The sequence below is a fragment of the Python bivittatus genome, unplaced genomic scaffold (assembly GCF_059951505.1).
Source record: "Python bivittatus isolate LINGU-HERP-01145 unplaced genomic scaffold, Pbiv_v1 ctg000020_np1212, whole genome shotgun sequence".
Lineage (NCBI taxonomy): Eukaryota > Metazoa > Chordata > Lepidosauria > Squamata > Pythonidae > Python > Python bivittatus.
This window is the reverse complement of record NW_028277030.1, coordinates 64,509,474-64,534,681: the sequence shown is the minus strand read 5'-3', so window position 1 is coordinate 64,534,681 and position 25,208 is coordinate 64,509,474. Positions and strand designations below refer to the sequence as shown.

The following is a 25,208-nucleotide window of genomic DNA, read 5'->3' as shown; positions in this document are numbered from 1 at the left end:
ACAATTTATAAGGCCTCCCATCTCACCAAAGTGATTCTGAGCACCATGCAGAGTTAAAACCAATGCTTTAAACGATCCAGATAATAATTGTCCAAGGTCACAAAGAGCAAATTCCAACTTATAATAAGAACATCAGCCAGCAAAGGTCACTTAATCTCCCAGTGTTAAGGGAAGGTTAAAGGAAACCTCCCAAATGCCTGGGGGAAATAACCTGCCCTGTGACAGCAGGAGGGCTGAGTTGTGCTTCCAGGAGCAGTCTCATCACCCTGTATTGAAACAGCAGAACGCTTTCCAGGCTCACTTAAGTCTTATATGGCTTGGACCCAGATTACTTATAGGATTGCCTATGACCATACAGCCTGCCCATTCTTCTAACTCTTCAGTATGGTCTTGTTTGCAGGTCCACTGCCCTGCTGAACAGTAACAGCTAATTCTGCCTTTTCTGTGACAGGCCTAGATTATTAAATAGCTTGCTGCTGGAGTTGAGGCTGGCTTTTCGGTTACAGTGAAGGAAATGATTTTTTACCCAGGCCTTTTAAAGTTTCTTTTAACCAGATTTTTATTTTTGTGTGTGGAGGGGGTGGGTTTATACTTTCATGCTTGTAAATCCCTTATATGGAGTGTCTGGTTTTTTTTAGTTGCACTGATTTCAGGAACTTATATTAATTTCAGGAAGTTATAGTTCTTGATGCGAGATTGGTATTGGATGGGATTCTTTCTACTCTGTTATCCATGGAAGGCAGCCTGTGAATAATCACCATTTGCTAGTCTTGCTCTCTATCAAAAGCTTCAAGACAAGCCTATAAGTCAAAACCGGTGTGATAAAATTTTAGATATTTTATACATTTTCCCAAAGTAAATGGTAATGACTTTGTAAAGGCTTTAAATAAATTGCCAATATTGTTGTCTTGTCTACCATATCATCATCCTCTTTAGTTTTTTCTAGCTCTGATAAATTTGCTGTCCTGCCCTGCTGTTTCTGAACTGATAGGTGATCAAGAGATACCTAATAAACCAGAGTATTCTCTTCGTGAAGGTCCTACAGATATTATTGTAAGTACTATTTTCTCTTATCCTCTTAAGAAGGTTTGTAGAGTGATTCTTTTGCAAGGAATGATAAAAATGTAAAGTTTGGATTTTCTACTAAGTTGGTAATAAATCTTGAATATGTTTTTGGCAGTTTTATTGCATGCAGCATGAGGGCAGTATATGCGCAGATTACTCCTGTGTGGATCTGTTTTCTTCCATAATCATAGCAAAAGTTTAATTTGCAAAAGCTACTTTCTTTTGTCTTCGTACAAATCTGCCACGTAAGTGGTAGATATGATTATGGAAAAAATATTATTTATATAATATAAATCATATATGTGAGGAAGCCTGCATAACTAAATAAAGACAATTTATAAGTAATTTCCAGCTAGAGTTAGAAATCCTTGGTTTCTCTTTCTTGGTCTTGACAGACCAAAAATTGAGATTTTACTTTCTGAAGTGTTAGGGAAGTGACTCTGCTTGGAACTTGTGCTTTGGTCATAGATAACTCAGCTAGAAAGGTCTTTCAGTTCTTCCTTCAAAAAAATATCAACTTCATTTCTCAACCTATTCTCAGAAGGGAATCTTTGTCCTTTTTCCATTGAAAAAGTACCTACATGGGGAAGGACTGTTTTGTCAAGCAGTTATTTGCTTTTATGTGTTGCATTTTTCAAAGGCCACTTTTGTAAATTGCCCTAATTATAAAAGGTATCTGCTTAACCTAGTTTATTCTGTTCTTTCTTTTGACTGGAAACATCATGATGCCATATTGACAGAGCTCTCAAGAGACTTAAATTGGGTTAGGTCTGTGATGAACCCTTACAGCAATCTGTGTGACTACAACTCAGTTATCTAATATCTGGCCACTTCTTGAAAGACTGTCAAAGCTGATTAAGATGAAGGTTGTGGTGGTGGTGGTGGTGGTGGTGGTGATGATGAAGATGATAATAAGAATTTTAAAAATCAGAATTTATACTTAGTACTTTAGACAGTTAAAAGTGTACCCTATAATTTGTTTTGCTATAGTTCATACAATAGCAGAAAGATGATAAAACATGGATGTTGCTCTTGCCATCAACTCTGAAGCAGCAAGACAGAATCCAAGATGATATTTGGTCTGTGAATCTAATCTTTTCAAGGGCCTTGAAAGGCTACATATCTCCCCACCCAAGTCACGTGCCTCTGGAGACGTTTCTCTTTTTATTTTGTTATCAGTCTCACCTTGTGCTCCCTTATCAAAGTTATAACTCAGTTGAGATAATAGAAGAATATTGACTACTGTAGCTTGGATCAGACTATTTTATTTGCATGATAATTTCTGATCCACAGTTTGCATTTCTAAAACAAAAACTTGTGAATGAAAAGTAGGAAAAAACAAATAAATATAAGCAGATTTGTAAAAATAAGATTTGAAGATTTTTTTTTTAAAAAAAGGTCAACCAATTAGGTGGAATATCTTCTGGAACAGAAAATCCTTGGGTTGTGAATAAAGTAACAGGAAATTAAACAAAGCAAGTAAGAAAGAGAAATGTGCTATTATAAATATATTCAGACCAAGGTGTTAATTTAAAAAAGAGTCTCCCTTTATTTTCAAAGAAAGCCAGAATGATAGTGTTAACACTGTATTCAAATTCTAAATTGCTAAGCCTTCCCTCCTAAAGCCTGAGAAAAATAATTGGAAAAAAATCATTCCTTGTGGTACCCCACAATTCTGATATGACAGAACAAAAGTCCTTCACAATTTTATATATTGGACCAAATATGTGGCAAAGTCATTCTTCGTAGTCATCTCCTTTGTGCCTTCTACAATTAAAAATCTGAAATTATTTGAGCTTGTGTGCATGTGTGTTCATAGGTTGAAAATCTGTTTAGCCAATCTAAGAAATGCTGAAGGAAAAAAATCATATTACAGTACCACAGTAAATGCTTTCTGTAAACTCAGTAGCCTGTTCAAAGCATTGCAGGTATTTGGCTTACAAAGTATAAAGTATAAATAAATATACTTAAGTAAGTAAGTATATTTCTCTTTGCCAGTCATGGCGAATAAACTAGGTATTAATTAGGCAGATGAGAAATACAACCATTTTTGGACAAGATGAAGAATTAAAAAGTGATGTCAGCTCTCTTTTGGACAGCCACATTTATCCTTCATATCTCCCTATGAAGCTTTTGGAGGAAGATCATTGATAAATGAAAAACCTTGCTCTTATCAGCAGTCAAGGCTACAGGTGGTCACAGGGCTCAGCTATATTACTTGCAGATTTTGTGAGCCATTCTTCCATCCTGTGAATGTAAATTTATTTCAAAGCACACTTCTAGTATGTTGGTAAATTTCAGATATCTGCTGAATCTTAATACTGACGTGATCAGTGCTTCCCAAATCTTACCCTTTCTGGAAACAAGCAAGCTTCCATTTAGGAACTGATTTCCTTGTAGGGATTTTATTTTCTAATTATTCATTGAGGTTTTCCCTGATCTAATAATAAATATATTATTAAATACACGAAGTATCTGATATGTATATGGTTCCATTTCTCTAGCAGTTTGTTTTGCATAAGAGTTAGATGAAATGGGGAAAATAAGACAACAATTTACTGAACTCATTCTTGTTAATATAACAGCAGGTGCACGTGTGTGTATGTGTCAAAAAAGTATGGTAGTGGGTCCATGATCATATAATAGAAGGCTTGTCCCTCAGCTACCATCTTGCCTTTTTTCAACCTCCCCCCTAGATATGTCTCTGTATAAAAGTATGTTATAAGGCAATTCAGTATTTAAAGCCTAGAACATCTAAAGGTATTCTGATCAAGTATTCATATACTTTAAACAAAACTTTAGTGAGAATTCTTCAGTAATAATATAAAGGCTTTGCTGTTTTTCCTTTAAAAGACTAATAGCAACTGAAGTGATGATGATCAAAAGTTGGTAAAACCAGTTTTTGTATTTCAGGATATAATTGACAGGCTTATAGTTGTTAACTCTGAAGCTAAAATCCATTCATTATTCAACTACGAGCAGTCCCATACCTTTGGGCTGAGGTAAGGTGCTTTCTGGTCTGATTTATTTAACAAGGTATAATGTATAACTTGTTCACCTGTCTGTAACTTCTTATTACCAGTGCCAATTAAAATGAGTTCTTATGAATGTTAGCAAAGTAGGAAGGAAGATGGAGACAAGTAAAATAGCTCACATTGATATTTAGTATGCATTGAACTATGATACTCAGTATTTGGTAGCTAGAAATACACAGCCAGCAAGTATTCCTTTTTGGAGAGATCTCTTATCAGAGCCAAACTCTTCTGGGGCTTTTATAGTATCATGATCTGAAAATGGAATTCTGTACGATTGCCTTTTTCTTGTTTTATTATAAGTCACTTCCAGATTGTAGGTGTTTTGTTGGGTGTATTTCACAAATCCTGATGCACTAGCTTAACATGACATACCAATCATGCCGTATACTTGGAAGATCGATCGTAACATGTATCTCAGCTCCTTGCAGCTGATGTTAGTGTTGTTTAGGCCAGATGTTTTCTCTCATGGGCACATTTCTAAATCCTACTGATGCCTAAGATTTTCTGGTTAAGAGAAGGCTACACCTAACAGAACAATTTTTGTTTTGTTATGTTCATAACTGTTTGCCACTTTCTCTAGTTTAGGGTTCTTTTTTCTCTCCCGCCCCCCACTTCTGTGCAAATTCTTAGAATTAAAGATCACAGGAGGCATAAGTTCAGATACCTGGCAATGTTGTTTAGTCCCTGCAATTGTTTAGTGTATTTGTTGCAGGAAATCTTTATCTGCAGTATTATGAATGAGCATAGGAATATGCGTTTCCTCTTTCATAATGCTTGCCCTTTCCCCAAAGCTACCATTTTGAGGGATGGCTCTGCTTGGAAAAATTTGCAGGAGTTGTAGATCTCTGTTCGATAAGACTGCTGGGGAGTCTTAAAAAAATAGATTTCCCAATAGATTTCAGTTCAAAAGTCAGCAGTTTCCCAGTCTTTCTGACAGCAGTTCATTAACACTCTTGAGAATGTGCAGCATTCCCCCAAAGAAAGTAACTCAGCATGTTCTCAAGAAAATGTGCTAAAGTAATTGTCATTCAGTTATATATGCATGTCCTTTCTGAGCATAATGACAAGCCCCAAGTTAATTTTAGCTTTTGATTTGTACCTGAAGTGCCACAAGGCTTTCTCAGCGCATAAGGAATTTAAATTGGATTCTCTGTTTTGAAGATGCATTATCTGGATTAAAACCATTATTCTCTTCCAGTAATCTTACTACCTGTCAAGACTAGTTATTAATATAGTTGTTTTAGTTCATTTCCTATATTAGATATTTTATTGTTGGTCTTCATTGCCTCTCTTAGGAGAGAACACAGTATGGGGAGTTCCTGTAAGGAGCTGCAGACAGGTACTCTGGTTGTGCTCCCATGAGCTTGAAAGCACATTTTTGGAATTGAAACTGAACCACTGTGCGGCTTTAATAATCAGCCATCTTATTACCTCTATTTTTGTTTTATGTTTGTTGGAAATTATACTGCAGCCATTCTGGTTTTTATTTAAAAAACATAGCAAGTGCAATTTATTCCAGTTCCCCCATCTAAGTAAACTTTTAATTATATTTTATGGAACATCTTTTTCAATAGTTCTAGGAAGCTTTGCTTTCTTAATATACAACGTCCTAGAAAATTGGTATGTTGTCAGTTTTATTGACAACATACTAATGATCATGCAACATGCCAGACTTTAATGAAGAACATTCTATTAGTTTCTTGTTTGATTTGTCTGTAAACAGCATTTACAGATAAAATTATGCCTCTGAGTGCAAGAAACCAAGAATGAAATAGAGCACCTATCACTCATAGTCTAAGATATTCAGTGGTTTTTAACGAACGATTAAAAGCAAAATTCAGAGAGAAGTTAACAAAAACTGATTTAGAATGATATAACAATTAGAAATTGTTATCAACAATTTTCTTTGGATTTAAATTAGACTAGTGATTTAATTTGCATTTATTTATTTATATGTTTGTTTACAATTTTTGTAACCTACTCCAGTTCAAAGACCCTGTACAACATAACACACTTATATAAAACAACATATTAAAACTATTAATCCATGCCCAGATGAGCACCCATCAACTGTTAAGAGCATGGTGGGATAATGTTGTTTTAATTGCTTCATGGAATGCCAAGAGGGAAAGCCCTGCACAAACCACGGAGGGACACAAATTGTAACGCATGGGGGCCACTGTAGACTAGCCCTGCCATCTAGCCCATGCCTCACGTGGTTCTTGTGGGTGGGGGGAATCTCAGCTTAATGCCAATATTTATGTTTTATTTCTGGTACAATAGATTAAACTGTCAAAGGCATTATGGATATAAAAAGGCATTGGTGTACTTTTTAAAGATTGCATTGTTTTCTGAGTACATCATAACACTGTTTCCCCCCCCAAAAAACTGATTAGTTGTAAATAATTCAAGCTTTTCAGATTCAAAACATTATAAAATGACATGATCATAAATCATAAACCTATGAGGAATTCTGTTTGTTGCATAAATGTTTGCATGCATATTGAATGCCTAAGTATTGATTTTATTAATCTTACGGTATCACTCCTTGAGATATACCAACAAATGAGTGATTTTCCTGAAGTTCATGGAGAATAATTTTATGAACAAAGCATATAAAACTCATGAATATGTTGGCTGGACAAAAATAGTTACTTTTGTATTGCCTGTAGCAGCTTTGCGCTTTTATTTACACACACACACACACACAGATATAGATATATAAAATCTTCAAGTCAGACTTGATTCGTGGCAGTTACATGGGCAAGTCCATGCAGTTTCTAGGTAGCATTTTCAGAAGTGTTTTGCCATTTTTAGCAGCAGAAAAATGAGATGAAAAGTAGAGTCTATTGCTATTACTTTGATGGTTTCTTCTTCCACCTGCCCATGAAAATAAGTTCTTGGGAAAATAACACAGATAAGATCAAGCTCTGTGATAGACATGAAAGCTGTTTTTTTTTATTTATTTATTTTGGAAAAAGAAAAAACAAAGATTGCTTCTATATTAGTTTTTGTTTTTTGTTTTAAATCAGAATTGCCTTCCTTTCCTCGTCCATTTTTCTGAAAGAACATGGGTAACATAGTTAAAAATTGGTTCAATCTAGTGTTACTCAATTTCTTTTCCTCATCTGATTTGGATTGATTTTTAAAAATAGACTTGTAGCAGCACTTGATTACTGTAGTCTCACCGAGTTACTCATAACACTTGTACTTTTAATTAAAAGCTTTCTACTTGTGGGTTCTGCTCTTTTATGGTTTCCTATTCTGCATGGGAACAAGATTACAGATTAACATTTCGGAACTACTCCAATTCTGCTTAACTGCTCTTATTATTAGTTTCTTTTTTAATACATAAAGGAGCTGTGGTATTTGAAAAAATGATGGGAAGAGTCCACGTTTTTGTGGGAATAGAAACTGAAAATAGGTCCAGTTGATAATCTGCTTGCGAGAAAGCATCAAGAAACAGCCTGATTCAATGTGATTTTATTTTTTATTAGAATCAAATACCATGGAAGGATTTTGACTACAGAAGGCATTGTTGGCTTATGGCTATGGCTATAACACTTTAGTATATTGAGGACTTCTGGGAGATGAAGCAATAGAAGTGATGCCTAGAGTGTCAGTGGAGGAAAACAAAAAACGGATCTGACTGAGCCGGGGTCTTAGGAGCTATGCCATAGCAATAAGAGAGGCAAAACACCTTTACTTCTCTCTTACTGCATCAACAGGTTCTCTTCCAGTGTTTAGGGTAGCAAATTCCCCTTTTGGGAGTAGCCAGTATCAAGAACTCAGGCCTGGCTGCAGTGGCCAGTTAGCAGAGCACTTTGCTGACAAAGTTGCTCAGATTCACTCCAGTCTTGACTCAACACGGCCAGAGTACAGGGCAGGGACTGGGGCACTGTCTTGTCATGTTATCCTGAACTCCTGTGGCCCTATGCCCTCAGTTTAAGTGGATAGGATGCTTCTATGTCTTCTTTCACTTGTGGGCTGGATCCTTGCCCTTCCTGGCTTCTTCAGGCTGCTGGGAAGAGGTGGTTACCTGAATCTTGTTGTGGGAAGGGTTGTTGCTGGCAGTCTTGAAAGAAGCTGAGATGTGCCTCCTCCTTAAGAGGCTGTGATGGAATGTATCTACGAGGAGGAGAGTGATGTGGGAGATCAACGCTATCGGGAAGGAGGGGGTGCATTCCAGGAGGGAGGAGGAGGCAAGAGGCAGCATAGTCTGCAGGAGGAGCATGGGAAGTGAAAGAGATTCAGGATAGCCACTCCCTAGAATCTCACAGGATATTTCCATTAGTTGGTGTAGTATAGATTTAGTTTGGCAAGATTCTGTCTAGAAGGTGTAAGCTAATAAAGGAACTGGACTGGACTGCTTCATCGTTGTTCTTGGGCTGGGCCTAACAGAGGCCCTTCTTGGATCCAGAGGTGTTAGATAACTGCTGCCTGATCCCCAAGCTTTCCTTTTTAGGTAAGATTGTCAAGATGATGGTGGGAGACCAACTGAGAGGAAATAGATTATCTGATTCCTTTCCAGGCAGGGTTAAGTTCACTCTAATGGATAACCTTTGTCAAAACCTGGAGGAGGGAAGTGTGCTCATCCTTGTCCACTTAGACTTCTCAATGGCCTTTGATACTATCAACACAGCATCCTGCTGGACCATCTATGAGAGGTTGGGGCACTGTGCTGTAGTGGTTCCCCTTCTTCCTCAGTGGATGGTTCCATTCAGTGGTAGTTGGGAGAAGAGGTAGGCTCAGTGGCCACTCCCTTCTGAAGTGCCATTTTCTTCCTCTACTTTTTAATATTTACATGCAGCTGCTAGGGGAGGTCATTCAGTGGTTTGGGGTTTAATATTACCAGTATGCTGATGATATCTAGCTTTACATCATGACCTTGGGTTGTACTGGAGATGCCGTTGAAGTCTTATCCTGGTGTCTAGAAGTCAGAGCAGCCTAAAGCTGAACTTAAGCAAGATAAAGCTATTGTTTCCTTATTGAGGCAGTTTGTCTCCTCTAGTGTTACCCCTTGATTGGGAAGAACTACCACTGAAGAAGCAAGTCCATGACTTGGGAGGCCTCCTGGACTCAGAGCTCCTGTTTGAACAGCAAGTGGAGGCTGTGGCCAGGAGGGCCTTTGCCCAGCTTTAGCTGGTGCACCAGTTCTGGTCTTACCTCTGATCTTGCCACAGTGGCTAATGCCTTTATCACTATTCATCTGGACAATGGTAACATGCTAAACTTGGCACTGCCTTTAAAAACTACTCAGAAGCTGCAGATGATCCAGAACGCAACAATCCATGTAGTCATTAGTACCTGGCACCAAGAGCATATTACAACTATGCAATGGGACCTGCACTGGTTACCAGTAAGCTTCAGGGTGCAATTTAAAGCGCTAGTTTTAACCTGTAAAGTTTTCCAGTTGGCATTAGCTTAACTTCAGACTGCATTCTACAGCTAGAATCAGCTCAACCTATGTGATCTTTCTAGGAGAAGCAGCTCATAGTTCCCCTTTTTCAGGAGGTGGTGGGGGTGAGGTCAGGAGATGCTGTTTCTTGCAGCATTGGCCCTTTGGAATGGCCTTCTGGTTGAAACTGATTGGGTCCCTCCCTAACTACCTTCCGTAAGCAGCTTAAAACTGTTTTTTAAACTTGGCAACTTTAAGATGAGTGGACTTCAGTTCTGGGAGTTGGAGTCCACATACCTTAAAGTTGTCAAGTTTGAGAAACACGAGCTTAAAACAAAGCTCTTTCATAGAGCATTTGGGGACTGATGCTATTCATTGCTACTTTCCTGGTGTTTTTTTTTTACTTTTTTTTTTTTAAATATAATTTTTACAATCAACATTTTAATTTTATATGTCTATATCTGTAAACCACTGAGAGTCCTTAACTGGATTGCGGTGGGATGTAGATGTAAGAAATAAATACTCGAGGTGCCTTATATAAAATGTAATTAATCATCTTGGGAAAAGTAGGCTTTTCTTTCTGTTTTGGTGGGAACCGGGTCTTTGATGGAGTGGCTAGAGAAACTTAATAAATGAAAGGTTGAAAATGGTTGAAAATAATTGCATTAATGCATATCTTTGTGGGGAGAATCTGTGATGTATCCTTTGCCTGGAGCCTGTTCCAGTCAGTTGTGACATTTTAGAAGGATCCCAGGTAAGGACAATACAAAACTGTTGATCAGAATAGATGATAATGGCTATGTGGATGAATAACCTGACTTTGTACAAAGTTGATTTACATGTGATGTTTCTTCCAGCTCAAAATGCATGAGAAATGAATTTTGTATGTGCTTTACATATCAAGTGGGGATATTATGTTACTTCATGTATACAGAACAAGCTGAGTCTGAAATCTTACTGTTTATGCTTTAACATCTCTGCATTACCAAGACTTCTAACGTATGTTCTGTCATTCCCATATATTGTATCTTACAGGTTATTAAATGTGCTGTGCTGTGATCTAAATACACTTCTACTTTTAGAATCTCAGTATAAGATATCAGAAGTGCTTTTAGATGCCCAAAAAGAAAATGCCATCAGTATTTCTGAAACGTCTTGGTAAGGAATGATAATTTAAAATGTTGTGAGACTGAAACATAGTTCTCTGTATTCTTGGAACATCTGTGCACATATAGAGAGAGCCAGTTTGTGGAGTCCCTGGGGTTCTCTGAGCTGTTACGGTTACGGCTATGGTTGAAACTATTAACCTATTTTAATCTCACAACACATGGACAGACTTAACCATTGTTTCAGCTGGGAAACTGTCAGCATCTTAGACCAAGCTAAATCCAAAAATGCAAGGGAATTCTTCGAAGCTTGGTATTCAGACAAGGCAGCCATCAACAGGCACATAGAGATAAACAACATCTACACACTATTCAGAAGAGACAATAGAAAGGAACACAAAAGACCAGAACATCTCCTCACCAGCAATCATCACCCAGATAAGCAGAGATTAACACCAAGTTTACCACCAGACATACAAGCAGTAAACAATACCTTAATCAAAGAACTACCAGAGGAAAAAAATAGAACAAAACAAACCCCCACTCCCACCAACACTGGCAGGGCATGCCACAGTATATAAACAGAGAGCAAACCCATCCCATTCTAGCACTGAAGATGTTACCTAGCCAGCTAATGAAACATTTGCAAAAAAAAACAACCAAGCTTAGAGAACCCCAAGGACTCCACAGTTCAACCCTGAGCTACACATATTCACTTCTATTAGAGCCAGTTTGGTGTAGTAGTTAAAGTGCTGGCCTGGAAACCAGGAGACTATGAGTTCTAGGCCTGCCTTAGGCATGAAAGCCGACTGGGTGACTTTGGGCCAGACGCGCTCTCTCAACCCAGCCAATCTTCTGTGATATCAGGCTGCATACAGTGACCAAGAAGCATGTGTGAATGGGCATGCTATATTGAGAATGCAGATTACTGTTTTCCTAAATCTATAAAGGAATTAACCTAACAAGGATTAGCATACATGTGTGGGTGGAGCATCTGTCTGTCTGTCTATCTGATTGGAGATGTCAACCTCTACCCATTTTTGGCTTCTATTTTATAAGATGCTATTAGGAAGTAGTGTTAGTGTAGCTCAGAAGCCAGATGAATAGTCTAAATACTGTACAGTATACATCTTCAATAAACTCATCTTGTATAGCATTATTGCCAGATAAGGGAAGCTTATGTAGAGGAAGTTTGTGTATGCCTGCTGTTTTTCCTACTCCCCATTTTTGTAGTTTCAATACGAACTGTTGAATTCATGGTCAAAACTAAGTTTCATGCTCCCATATTGGCAAATGGATGGGAGCTATTTTGTGGATGATCTGGTTCCCAAGTATTAAATTTTGAGTTTTACAGTCATTTCTCAATTCAATTTTATTTTGCTGCAGGGAATTCATCATTGATGGCTTATCAGTCGAGAGAAACCATATTCTTGTTAGAATAAGTCATGTTGGGGGTCCAACAGAACGGATCTTGCCTCCAAGAATAATGCATAAGGTTGTAAATGTATTTGATGTTTTCCTTTTCATCTAACTTCTTTGTAGGTAACTGTTGCAATTGGCCTTTTTTTCTTTTATTTAATCAATGGTTTCTTTAAACTTCTGCTGCTCTTCTGAATAGCTTCAGAGAATCCCACAGTATAGCAGTAGTTCTCATAAATTCTTAGTTTATGCCCCAGATATGCATTACTTACTCAGTATTCGGGTTTATGTACCAATTATGTATAAGATATTAATCTCTCAAAGTCAGAGACCCCAGCTGCTGAGTATGTACCACAAACCTACCACTATTCCAAGAAATCCATATGGATACCTGCTTTACATACATGAATTTTTATATTTTATTGCACTTCATTTCATTTTAATTAACTTTTTAATTTAATTTTATTTAATTAGCTATAGAATTGATAGACTTTCAATCTAAAAAGACAATTATAGCAATATTTATTTATTTATTTATTTATTTTATTTATTTATTAAATTTTTCAACCGCCCATCTCTCCCCAATGGGGGAACTCTGGGGGTTTCACAACAAACATTAAAAACATAAATAGATATAAATACATAAAACATTAATTAAAAATACTACTAAAAAGGAGAAGGAGAGTCCAAGATGATGAAAGATCTGAGGCTGAAGACAGAAGGCCTCTATGGGGCTAGCCATCTCCATGCTTGGGGTATTCCCTCCCCACCCCAGGCCAGGTGGCAGAACCAGGTCTTCAAAGACTTACGGAAGGCCAGGAGTGAGGGGGCCAATCGCACCTCCAGGGGCAGAATGTTCCAAAGAGCAGGGGCTACCACAGAGAACGCCCGCCTTCTGGACCCCGCCAGTCAAAGTTCTTTCACTGAGGGTGTCTGAAGCGTGCCCTCTGTGTGTGACTGGGTGGGACGGGTTGAAGTCATAGGGGAGAGGCAGTCCCTTAGATAACCTGGTCCCATGCCATGTAGGGCTTTAAAGGTGATAACCAACACCTTGAATTGGACCCGGAAGCAAACTGGCACCCAATGCAGCTCGCGGAGCAGAGGCGTTACATGGGCCCTCCTTGGGGCTCCAACAATAGCCCGCGTGGCTGCATTCTGGACCAGCTGTAACTTCCGGATACTCTTCAAGAGTAGCCCCATGTAGAGTGCATTGCAGTAGTCTGTCTGGGAGATAACAAGGGCGTGAGTAACTGTTCAAAGGGCATCCCGATCCAGGAAAGGGCGTAACTGATGTAGAACCCGAAATTGTGCAAAGGCCCTCCTTGCCATGGCTGCCACCTGCTCTTCAAGCAGGAGCCGTGAGTCTAGGAGGACCCCCAGATTACACACTGGGTCTGTCTGGGGCAGTGCCACCCCATCCAGCACCAAAGATGACAAAATTCCGAATACAGAGGAGCCATTAACCCACAGCCACTCCATCTTACCAGGGTTCAGCCGAAGCCTGTTGTTCCCCATCCAGACCCTTACAGCCTCCATGCACTGCGAAAGGGTGGCCATGACATCACTTACTTCACCAGGGATGGAGATATATAGCTGCGTATCATCAGCATACTGATGATAGCTCATCCCATGATGACGGATGATCTCGCCCAGTGGTTTCATCTAGATGTTGAAAAGGAGTGGAGAGAGAACCGAGCCCTGTGGCACCCCACAAAGGAGGGGCCGAGGATGGGACCTCTCACTCCCTACCACCACCAATTGGGATCGGCCCTGGAGAAAGGAGGCGAACCAGCACAAGACCGTGCCACCCACCCCCAATTCCCTGAGCCGTCCCAACAGGATACCGTGGTCGACGGTATCGAAAGCCGCTGAGAGATCAAGGAGAGCAAGGATGGTCACACTTCCACCATCCCACTCCTGCCAGAGGTCATCCATAAGTGCGACCAATGCCATTTCCGTTCCATATCCGGGCCTGAAACCTGACTGGAAGGGATCCAGATAATCCGTTTCGTCCAGAACCCTTTGGAGCTGTGATGCCACCACTTTCTCAACCACCTTCCCCAAAAAGGGGAGGTGGGAGACTGGACAAAAATTGTCCAGCACAGTAGGATCCAGGGAGGGTTTCTTGAGGAGGGGGTGCACCAATGCCTCCTTAAAAGCAGCTGGAAACACTCCCTCCTGCAAGGATGTAGTAACCATCGCCTGGATCCAACCACATGTCACCTCCCAAGCTGCTTTCACCAGCCAGGAGGGGCATGGGTCAAGATGGCAAGTGGTGGCTTTCACAGTTCCCAGGATCCTGTCCACTGTCCAGGAGCAACAGAATCAAACTGTTCCCAGATAACTGAGCAAGAAGAGTCCCCCGGTATCTCCCCAGACCCTGCCCCATGTTCAGAGTCTAACTTGGAACGAATCCGAGCAACTTTGTCCTGCAGATGTTCTGAAAATTCCTCTGCACGGCCCTGCAAATGAACCCCCACATCCCCCTTACCAAGGAGGGACCTAGTGATCCTAAACAGGGCCGCCGGGCAGCATTCTGCGGACATGAGTGGCGCTTCGCCACTCTTATTGCCACAAGGTAGGCCTTGATAGTGGCTCTAACCTGTGTTCGGTCAGATTCGGTCTTTGTTTTCCTCCAGCGGCGCTCTAGACATCTCTTAACCCTCTTCAGCACCCTCAACTCTTCCGTGAACCACGGGGAGTGTTGGGGCCGATGTGGCAAGAGAGGTCACATAGGCGCGATCCTGTCCAAGGCCCCGGCCGCCTCCCTATTCCAGGCAGCAGCCAGGGCCTCCGCTGGACCGTGCAGCAGATCCATGGGAATATCCCCCAGCAACTTTTGAAACCCTGATGGTCCGTCAGGCGCTGGGGGCAGACCAATTGCATGGGTCCGGCCTTCCTGCAGAGGGGGGTGGTATAGGAGAAACTTGGTCACCAGGGCGTGATCTGACGATGACAACGGGGAAAGCTGTAGATCTCCCCTCAGATCACTTTGCCATTGCTCTGACAAGAAAACCAAATCCGGCATGTGGCCACTGTCTCGGGTTGGGTCCCACACAATTTGAGACAGGCCCATGGCTGCCATGGTAGCCATGAACTCCTGAGCCGCCTCCGAGGCCTGCCCCAGGGATGGTAGGTTGAAGTCCCCCAGAACCATAAGCCTGTGGAACTCCACCACCAGCCCTGAGATGGCCTCCAGCAGCTCAGGCAGGAAGGCTGCCACGCAGCAGGGAGGCTGGTACAATAGCAGAACTCCCAACTGTTCATGGGTGCCCAACCTAATAAACAGTGTCTCACAGCCAGAAACTTGTGGAGCAATGCCCCTGAAGGCCACTAGAGATTCCCGGGTCACAACAGCCACCCCTCCTCCCCTGCCCTGGCATCTCGAATACGAATATACAAATACGATAATGATAATACATAATCATATATGTTATAAGCATTAAACATAGCAACAACCATTCAGGTTTGGCAGCAACAACATATTCAGTCTCTGAAGAATTCTTGAAACAGCCAAGAGTTTACGAGCCTTCAGAAGGCCATGAGAATGGAACCATCCTTGCTTCATGGGGTTTGCTGTTCCAGAGGAGGGAACTGTTTCTGTGACTCCTCCATTGAACCTCATGATAGGTAGGGGATCTTGAGCAGGCATTCTCTATTCGCTCCAATGGGTTGGACAGAATCTGTCTGGGAAAGGCAATCTTGGAGATACCCAAGCCTTGAATCATATAAGATTTCATAGGCAATGTCCAGCACCTTGATGGAAATGCACTGGCAGCCATTGAAGCTCCCATAACAACCATGTTATATGGCAGTAGTGAGACTACCCCATAAGCCTATGGGCTGCTGCATTTTGCACCAGTTATAGTTTCTGAGTGGTCTTCAAGGACAATCCCATATAAAGTGAACTGCAGGAGTCCAATTTCAATATGAGAAGAGCCTGAGTGACCTTCTCAATAAAGCCACAACTGGTACACCAGCTGAAGCTGGGCAGAGACTCCCCTCACCAAAATTCTAGTGCCTCCAGCAGGAGCTATGAATCCAGGAGGACTAAGTTGTGTCTCCAGAGGAACACAACCCCATCAAGAGCCAAAAATGATACTCTGGCAAAATCACCAGACCTTTGAATCTATTCCATTCCATTCTTTGAATCTATTCCATTCCATTCTTGCTAGGGTTGAGCTTGAGCCTTTTTTTCCCCATCCAGACCCTGGCAGCCTTCAGATACTGGTTCAGTACTTCCATTGTATTCCCTGTTCAGCTTGGTGTAGAAGTATACAATGGAGTATCATCAAGAAATTGATGATAGTTCTCCCGAAAGTGAGAAATGAATTCTTTCATGTAGACAGGATAGAGGAAAGGACTAAGTCGTGTGGGATCCCCATAATATAGTAATCAAAGGCCCAACCTCTCCTACCCTACAACCCCAAATTGGAACCATCCACTTAGAAATGAGCAGAACCAACCCTCTCAGGGGTTAATATAAATAGTATTAACAGCCATTAAAAAATCTAGCAGAATGAGGATGGCTATGTTCTCTCCATTTACATCCCACCACAGGTCTTCTGTGAAGGTAACCAATGCAGTTTGGTCTCTATACCAAGATCAGAATATTGACTGCCACAGACCCAGATAATCTGCTTCTTCCTGGGCTTGTAGTTGTCACTCCATCACTTTTTCAACCATTTTCCCCTGAAAGGGAAGGTTGAAGATAGGATGATAGTTGTCCAATACTAAAGGATCCAGGACACACATTTATGGAGGGGGTGAAGTAATGCCTTTTTAAAGATTGGCATTTCTAGTTCCTGCAGAAAGGTGTTGATTATGGCCTGGATTCAAACTCTTCCTTCTTGCTTGACCATTTAACCAGCCAGAAAGGGCAGGGATCAAGTCCCCACTTGGCAAAGCTAAAACTGCAAAGAATGTTGTCCACTTCCTCATGACACAAATATAAAAAAACCTCCAGGTAACATCTCAATATGTCACCTCTTGTAATCTCATCAGATCCTGTCGACCCCTGTTTTCAGCTTGGGGCTAATACGAGCTATTTTATTCACCAGACCATTAGCCAGACAATCACAATTTGCTCTCACCAGGTCTTCCATCCTGTCCCTTACATGTAGGAGCAACATCACTCTAAAGAATCTAGCTGACTGACATTACATAGATGCAATATAGGTAAAGAATGTCTTGCTATTTCCACATATTAATTATATCTGTAAAACACTGATTTATAATAATTCCATGATGCGGTGCTTGTTTTGTGTTTTCTTTTATTATCTTAATTATCTGTTGGTTGCTGTCTAAATAGTTCAACATAGTATATTTCTGCCAGTCAAATCAGTGTATAAACTTAGGAATAATGTGTTTTTTAATGGTGGAATTAAAGTACAGCACCAAGTTTAGTGTGTTGGGAAGTAAGATAATATGCCAAAGAGCATATTTAACTGAACAATTAAATCAATTAAATGAGTTGAACGAATTATATAACATAACTTTCTTCTTAATTGTGCTCTTCTGTAGGGTGATGATCCATATCCTTGGCCAATGTTTTCATCATACCCTTTGCCAGCATGCTATCTTGCTGAATTTCCTAGAAAAAACAATTCAAGGCAAGGTACATTGTAATTTTATGATGGACTACAAAGAGTATAATGTATGCATTGTTTGATGAGGCTGCAATTTCATGTGTTAATACTGTAGTATATATTCTCTGTACCTATTTGGTAGTTCAGCTCTCTTTACCACTTCATTTTTTACACATCGAAAACCCCCTTTTAAGGGAATTTCTTGTATGCAAGTTTGAAATATACAAGTTACCTATCAGATAATGGAAGGCTGTTGGATTCAGGATATTTTCTTTCATCTTTTGGCTTGCATGTTGTCATTGTGATTCCTTATTCTATTACTTTTGAATTATCTGATGTCACAAACATAGCAATCACACCAAGCACAATCCGAGGGAAAAGAAGCAGAACATGTGCAGATACTTGTCCAGACAGGCAGTGCATTCACTTCATACATTTTAAGCTTTTAAGTTTTTTTAAAAAATAAAATAAAATAAAATATTTTCTTTCTTAACTCTGCAAAACAAGGAATTTTCCTTCATTTGACTTATGTTCTAAGGACAGTATTTATTCCCCAGAGAAGAGTCTAATGTGCTCAGAATCTATCAGACTTGAGTTAGCTGTATCTATTATCCTTTTTTTACTTTGAATTATAATTATCCTTTAGGCTTAACACTTTAGTTAATACTCATATCCATTAATAAGCATTGACTCAAACGAAGATAACTGCACTGTTGTTCTCTGAATTTAATTCAAACACAGTATTTTGGTTAAAAATTTGAGGGTCTACTTAGCTGTGCATAGGCTTATATGTGAGTATATAAGGGATATCCCTTATATAAAAATACCTTATATGGGTATTTTTAAAAAAGTACAGTGGTACCTCTACTTACGAACTTAATCCGTTCCGTGACTCTGATCGCAAGTCGAGTTGGTCGCAAGTCGAAGTAAATTTTCCCATAAGGTTCAATGTAATTACCATTAATCCGTTCCGGCGTCCGCGGACCATGTGTCAGGGTCGGAAAAACGGCCGCTGACCACGCAGCAGGGCGGAAAAATGGCCGTGGACCACGTGGAACGGGCAGAAAATGGCCACGGACCACGTGGCACGGGCGGAAAAAGGCCACAGACCACGTGGCACGGGCAGAAAAATGGCCGTGGACCACGTGGAATGGGCGGAAAATGGCCGCGGATCCGGTTCGTAAGTCGAGGCGAGTTCGTAAGTAGAGGTAAATTTTTGGGGCCAGAGCTGATCGTATCTCGAAATTTTCGTAAGTAGGGGCGTTCGTAAGTAGAGGTACCACTGTATTACCATATATAGTCATGGATAAGCCAATCCACAGATAAGCCAAACCCAATTTTTGGGGTGTATTTTGGCACATAAAATTCTCAGCTTATCCATGAGTATATACGGTATGCCATGAAACACACAAAAGAGCCAGTTTGGTCTAGTGGTTAAGGTATCAGGCTAGAATCCAAGAGACTGTGAGTTCTAGTCCTGCCTTAGCCATGAAAGCCGGCTGGGTGACTTTGGGCCAGTCACTCTCTCTCAGCCCAACTCACCTCACAGGGTTGTTGTTGTGGGGAAAATAGGAGGAGGAAGGAGGATTCGGTATATTCATCACCTTGAGTTATTTATAAAAATAATAAAGGCGGGATAAAAAATAATCTAAAAAAACAAACATTTTCTGTTTAATAAAGAGGGTTATCCTCATTTGCAAGTGATTATTTTATTTGGAAAGATCAATTTGAAATGGGGTATTACCAAGCTGATATGAGGAAAAGGTAACGAGTATTACAAAGTTTGACTAAAAAATTATTAATTTAGATTATTTGAAATCTAGAAATAAGTAAAAGTATAGCACAAATCTTAAGTCAGGATAGGCGAATAAGAGAAAAAAAAGTCCTGATCACTTGGGACCCAATATAGAATTATTTCTAAACAATAGCTTGCTAAACAGACTTTTAATTCCAGGAATCTCAAAGGAAATACTTTTAAAATAAGTTAATTTATAAGTTTAATATTACGTACATTGGGGGAGAGGGTTGTGTGTGTGTAAATAAACCATCTCAGATAGTATAAAATGCAAAAACAAACCCCAGGATCCCTCTCCTGCTACATTTTGCTCATTCAAATATATCCAGAAGTCTTCTCCTTCCAGATCTGCATAAATTAGCAGCATGCTGTGTTGGCATGCCATGCTTTTCCCTTTAATGTTTATCAGTTTCATAACGATATGGATAGTATTTTATTTGCTTGATATTTGGAAGCAAATATGAAATGTAAATGTAAATATTTTGGCAGACTAGAGATTGCAAAGACCAACAGATATCTAGCTGTTAATGACTCACATAGGGGATTATGGCACCTACCAATGAAATGCAATATGAGGTTATGTTCTTTCATCAGTCCCTCTAATTATCAACTCAGCAGATAGCTGCCAAGAGGACTGCAGCTAAAACAAGGCCCAAGATAATCCCATGTATATGCTTAGAGGAACCTTAAGCTTTGTAGAAGTAGAATCAGTCTTGGGAGGGAATACATTTCAAAAGTAGCCCAAATTAAATGAGGACTAAACATTCTCAATAACCACAGAATGCTAAATGTATTCTGGGATGGAAAAAGAAATGGGGGGGGAGAACCTGAGCGGAGTATTATTAGAAATGTGCACATGTGCATGAAAAATGCAAGGGCTGAAGCTGGTGAGTATTCGGGCTGAACAGAAGTATTGTGTAAACACTGAGCAAGTGCCTCTCAGTCTCAGAGCTGGGGAAAGGATGACCATAAATCCACTGATTTGAAAGAGGGGAAGACAAAGCGTTAGTATTTAGAGCCTGTATGATTGATAGACACAACCTGATTGCTGTGTTCTGCAGTCAATCTCTAGGTAGGTAGGTAGGTAGGTAGGTAGGTAGGTAGGTAGGTAGGTAGGTATATGAATTTTCTTCTTTGCAATAAAGCATCTTATCCAGTTGCATTCAGTGAGGGAAGCTTCTGCTGTTATGAATGCAGGTTTAATTTCTGGAGAGCAGAGATGCATTGCTGTGCCTGTGTGAAGTTTGACAGATAAGGACACTCCATACTGCAACTACTTGAATAATCCTAATTGTGAATATACATTACCTAGGAAGGCTAGTATGTCTTTCTGAATAATTGCAGTGGACAAATGACTAACTTTGCAATCCTGAAACCCCATTTATGATCCCCTGAGTAAATTCAGCATACATTTGTCATAGAATCAATGCTCATTTATGTGAGGAATTATTTTATTCTTTAGTCAGTTAGTGATTTCACAGTGACTAATTATTGTAGCAGAGACAATTACATCAAGGTCTTGGAGTAAATATTTGTACAGAACATAAGTGCTTTTTCATCTACATGTACAGTAGGTGAAAAATCAAATTCCAACTGCTAGAGTAGACCCCTTTTTCTTGAACTTCATGTTATAAGTGAGTGTTTTTTTCTTCCACATCAAATGCACTGGCTTTGATGCCTTCAATAGGAGATATTCCACTAGTCATACTAGAGTCATTTATGAAGATGTTGAAGGGTACTGGGCCAAGGACAGAACCCTGAAGTACCCCACTGCATGTTTCCCTCCATGTGGACATCAACCCATTAAGGACCCATCTGTTGGCTATGGTTGTTTAGCCAACTGTGAATCCATCTGGTAGTGGAATCATTTAGCCTCCATTGTTACTCTTTATCAAGAAGGAGGCTAAGGTTTACTTTATCAAATACTTTACTAAAGTCTAAGTACACTACATCACAGCATTCCCTTGTTCCACTAATGTCACGTTGTCAAATAATGCAATGAGATTTGTGTGGTATGAACTGTTTTTAACAAATCCGTGTTATCTTCTGGTAATCACCCTGTTAGTTTCTAAGTGCTTGCAAGCCCCCCGTTGATTAGATTTTCTCAGATATTGATGTCAAGTTGATAGGTGTGTAGTTTCCTGTGTCCACTTTTTCTCCTTTTTTAAATATTAGAATAACATCGATTCTTTTCCGGTCTTCTAGCACCTTCCCTCTGCTGTACGGTTTCTCAAAGATTTCAGTCAGTTGCTCTGGGATGACATCCACCAGTCCCTTTAACAGCCTGTGATGTAATCCATCCAGTTCAGGAGACTTGAGTTCATTCAAAGCAACTATTTTCTCACTAATTCCTTACCTATTTTGATCTGCATTTCTCTTCCACTCCCCACGGCGCAGTTTCTGACAAATTGGACAACGTTTTCCTTTTGTGAAAAGACAGATGCAAGGTGGGAATTAGGCAGTTCAGCCTTCTCCCTATTGCCTGTCACCATCTTCCTATCTTCTCCAAACAGTGGGCTAATGCTTTCCTTAACTTTCTTGTTCTGCACATACCCAAAGAACCCTTTTCTGTTATTTTTGGCCTTCTTAGCAAGCCTTAAATCATGCTAAGCCTTAGTTTTCCTAACCCGTCCTTGCAGATTTGGGCTACTTCATAATATTCTGCCTTTATTATATGCCCTTCTTTCCATTTTTGAAACTTATCCTTGTTCTCAGTTTGGCGGAGAGACCTTGGTGAAAGAAACTTCAGTAGTTATAGCTACACTTTCCCAGTTGCTGTAATTTCAAAAAGATAATGGCTAGATTTGTAGGTGATACTTTTGTTTATTCCCATGAAAGAGCCCAGTTGCAAGTTAGACCTGGTGGCAGAGATAAAGTACTTATGTAAATAGTCTAGAATCCCTTTTCTCTGAATTTTATGAAAGCAGAGTAGTCCTAGCAAGAAACCTTTTTGCCACTTCCGAAAGAAAGAAAAATGTTTTTTCAGCTGTTGGAATGATATTTTCATCTTCTTTTCAGATGACGATGTTAGCAAACTTTTATCTGCATTAAAGAATCCAGATAAACAGGTGGGATGGATTGAAAATGTCCAAAAGCAGTTTTGTGAAATCATGCAAAAGAAACCTGATGTCCTAAGTGGAGCTGGTAAGTTTATTTCTTTGTTTATTTCTTTGTTTATGTACTCTATTCTGGTAAGTATTCAAGGAGATTAAAAGAATTTAAAAGTTAAAAAAGCTAATTTTTTTAAAAGCTAAAAAAATTAAAAACAAAAATTAAAAGCAATGCTAAAATTAATACTAAAATTGATTAACAATGAAAAGCCTGGCAAAAGAGATGCACCTTTATGCATCAAGAAAAAGGAGGCTGAAATGCAGCTCCTGAAGGAGTCAGAATTCCATAGCCGTGCCATAATTCCAAATACAATTCTTATCCAAAATCAGTGGCTTTCTTTTGCTACACTTACGTTAATAGCTCTCAGAACAGCACACAGCATGGTGTGCCTGTAGGTTTTTAAAGAGAAAGGCTTTATGTCCAAATCCATTTATTGAGTTAATTTGTCTGATGGGAATTCATTTGGAGGCTGGTTTTATGTTGGGAAGGCTGTACGTTTGTGATAGTACCTCTTTTGATGAAGAAGGTGAAGATTCTCTTCTTTGCATCTCCAGGCACTGCAGAGAAACTGCTCAAGGGTCAAAAGTAATGGGGTGTAGAGTGCATAAGTATCCAGGACTTGCTGCGTGAGCTCTTTGGCACAATTGCATGAATATGAGGCGTGTGGGGAGGGAGCACCTTATGGCAAGAAGCCCTTTTTCTTCACCAGCTGGATTTACCTTCACTTTTAGAGCTTGGCTGGGGAAAAAAAATGAAAACAGTTTAGTGAGGCATTTGCAGAGGAATAGTATCAAAAAAGGAAAGAATGCACTGTCCCCCAATAATTTGGTCTCTCCTGCCATCTTGCTCCTGCTGCTTGCATTAGTGTAGTCAGGAGCTTGGTTGCTTTTGTAAACCTACAGGAGGAGAATTAATAGGATAGAACTGAAGTGCAAAAACTGGGACCTGAAAGACTCTCCAGGGCAGCTTGTGATACTCCCTTGCATCCCCCATCTCCCATACACCCACCACCTGATCCTTCTGCTCACTGCTGCCTTCTTTCACACCCAGTTGCTGCTGTCGCCACCGCCGCCACCTCCTCCTCTTCTCATTCTCTGTTGTGTTTTGCTGTTCTCTCCCTGCCATACTTTGTGCCCTGGACCTTTGTTTGCCCCATCCCTTATTCACTACCTTGCTCTTCTTCACTTCCTTCACACCCTGGCCTATTTCTTTACTCCCTGATCTGTCCCATCACCCTTTGAGCCAGCGTATAAGCATATATATATATATATATATTGGGGGGAGTGTGTTTCTATGGGGGGAGTATATCTTTATGGGTGAGTCTAAATTTTACTTTTTATTTAATTTGATTGGGCCCATCCATTTTTAACACAGCCCTTTCCCAATTTGGGAGCGTGGCCCCAACACATGCTTCTCAAAACTGGATGCACCCGTTAGTCTGTTGAAAGCTGTCCCCTCCTTGTGCAGGTTCTGATTGCATAACAAAAATATCCTTAATATAAGACTTGCATTTTAGCACAAAGTTATTTTTAATCCTCCGGTTTGTCTAGTAGTTCTAAAAGTGTATTTAGGCAAGCATTCAAAGTATGCTATAGTACAGCGTGCACACCACTAATTTATGTGTGGGTATAGTGTAGCACCAGCCCACACTTTGCCTCAAATAATGTCAATCGTGTGTAGCCTACTGAATATAAAAATACATAAGCACTTTTAGGGAAGACATTTGCTTAATAAAAAACATGAAAACAGTAACTCTTGATTTTTAAAAATAATTAACTTGCACAGGGAAAAAAACTCAACTGAATTGGGTTTAAAATAGGCCATGTTAGTTATCCAAATGCAAGTGCATATTTATCGTGACTACTCTGTGATGACAAACAAAAATAATTCAATGATATTTACTCTTGTTAACATCAAAGTGTGAAGCCTGATACATTTCTTTGCTCACAGCAGCTGAAGGAAATGACAAAGAAACACTGTTGATAAAAGCATATGAGGACAGTGCAGAGATCCAGATTGGAAGGGCAAATGCAATTAAGACCCAGCATAGGCATATATGAATTAAGGGCCACTGACAGGGGCTATGTGGGTGTCCACCCTCGCCCTCTTCAGATTGAGATCTCTGCACAGCCCTACAGTCTTTTAGCAACATTGGAAAGGAAATTACAATTCTGAAAGAAAGTTTTGCAAATTTTCACCTTTATAGAACATTTTAATCAACTAAGTATTTCTGAGTAACTTTTTATTCTGTACAGACATACAGTACTAAAAAAAAAATGTACTAGCAAGTCCTGACTGATTATGCTTTTGGTACAGATACTTGGCCAATGCAAGGTGTCTTCGATTTGTCTTGAGAAAAAAATATGCACTGTGGTGGCAGCAAGGTTCTCTTTACTAAAGCAGATGTACCTGCCCAAACCATAAGGAGCTTCTGTCTAGGTATTGTGTCTTCCAGCTTTGGCAAGGGCATGCTGGACAAGGCAAGCATTTCCCCATGGTGCTTGCCAAAGCTTTTTCAGAAAGTCCTTCCTATAGGCCTTATTTTAAACTTTTTTTGTTTTTTTAAAAAAAAACCTTTAAAAATTGCAAACCCCTATGAGATACAACTGCATGAAGGAAAAGAACTGATGTTATCACATACAGCAGCATTGTGAACTTAGGGAAAAGGATTAATTGTTTAGCTTCTAAAAT

The 25,208-nt window shown here is 39.9% G+C and overlaps 1 protein-coding gene across 2 annotated transcripts in view; it reads left to right on the top strand.

Moving 5' to 3' along the window:
* TBC1D32 (TBC1 domain family member 32) overlaps positions 1–25,208 on the top strand; it is a 98,030-nt gene that overhangs the window by 41,604 nt on the left and 31,218 nt on the right. For both annotated transcript variants that reach the window (XM_088139995.1, XM_088139991.1), the window contains exons 22-27: positions 937–1,053; positions 3,979–4,067; positions 10,534–10,656; positions 11,991–12,099; positions 17,547–17,640; positions 22,425–22,550. In XM_088139995.1, the coding sequence (XP_087996121.1) occupies positions 937–1,053; positions 3,979–4,067; positions 10,534–10,656; positions 11,991–12,099; positions 17,547–17,640; positions 22,425–22,550 (658 nt within the window). The remainder of the gene's footprint in view (positions 1–936; positions 1,054–3,978; positions 4,068–10,533; positions 10,657–11,990; positions 12,100–17,546; positions 17,641–22,424; positions 22,551–25,208) is intronic.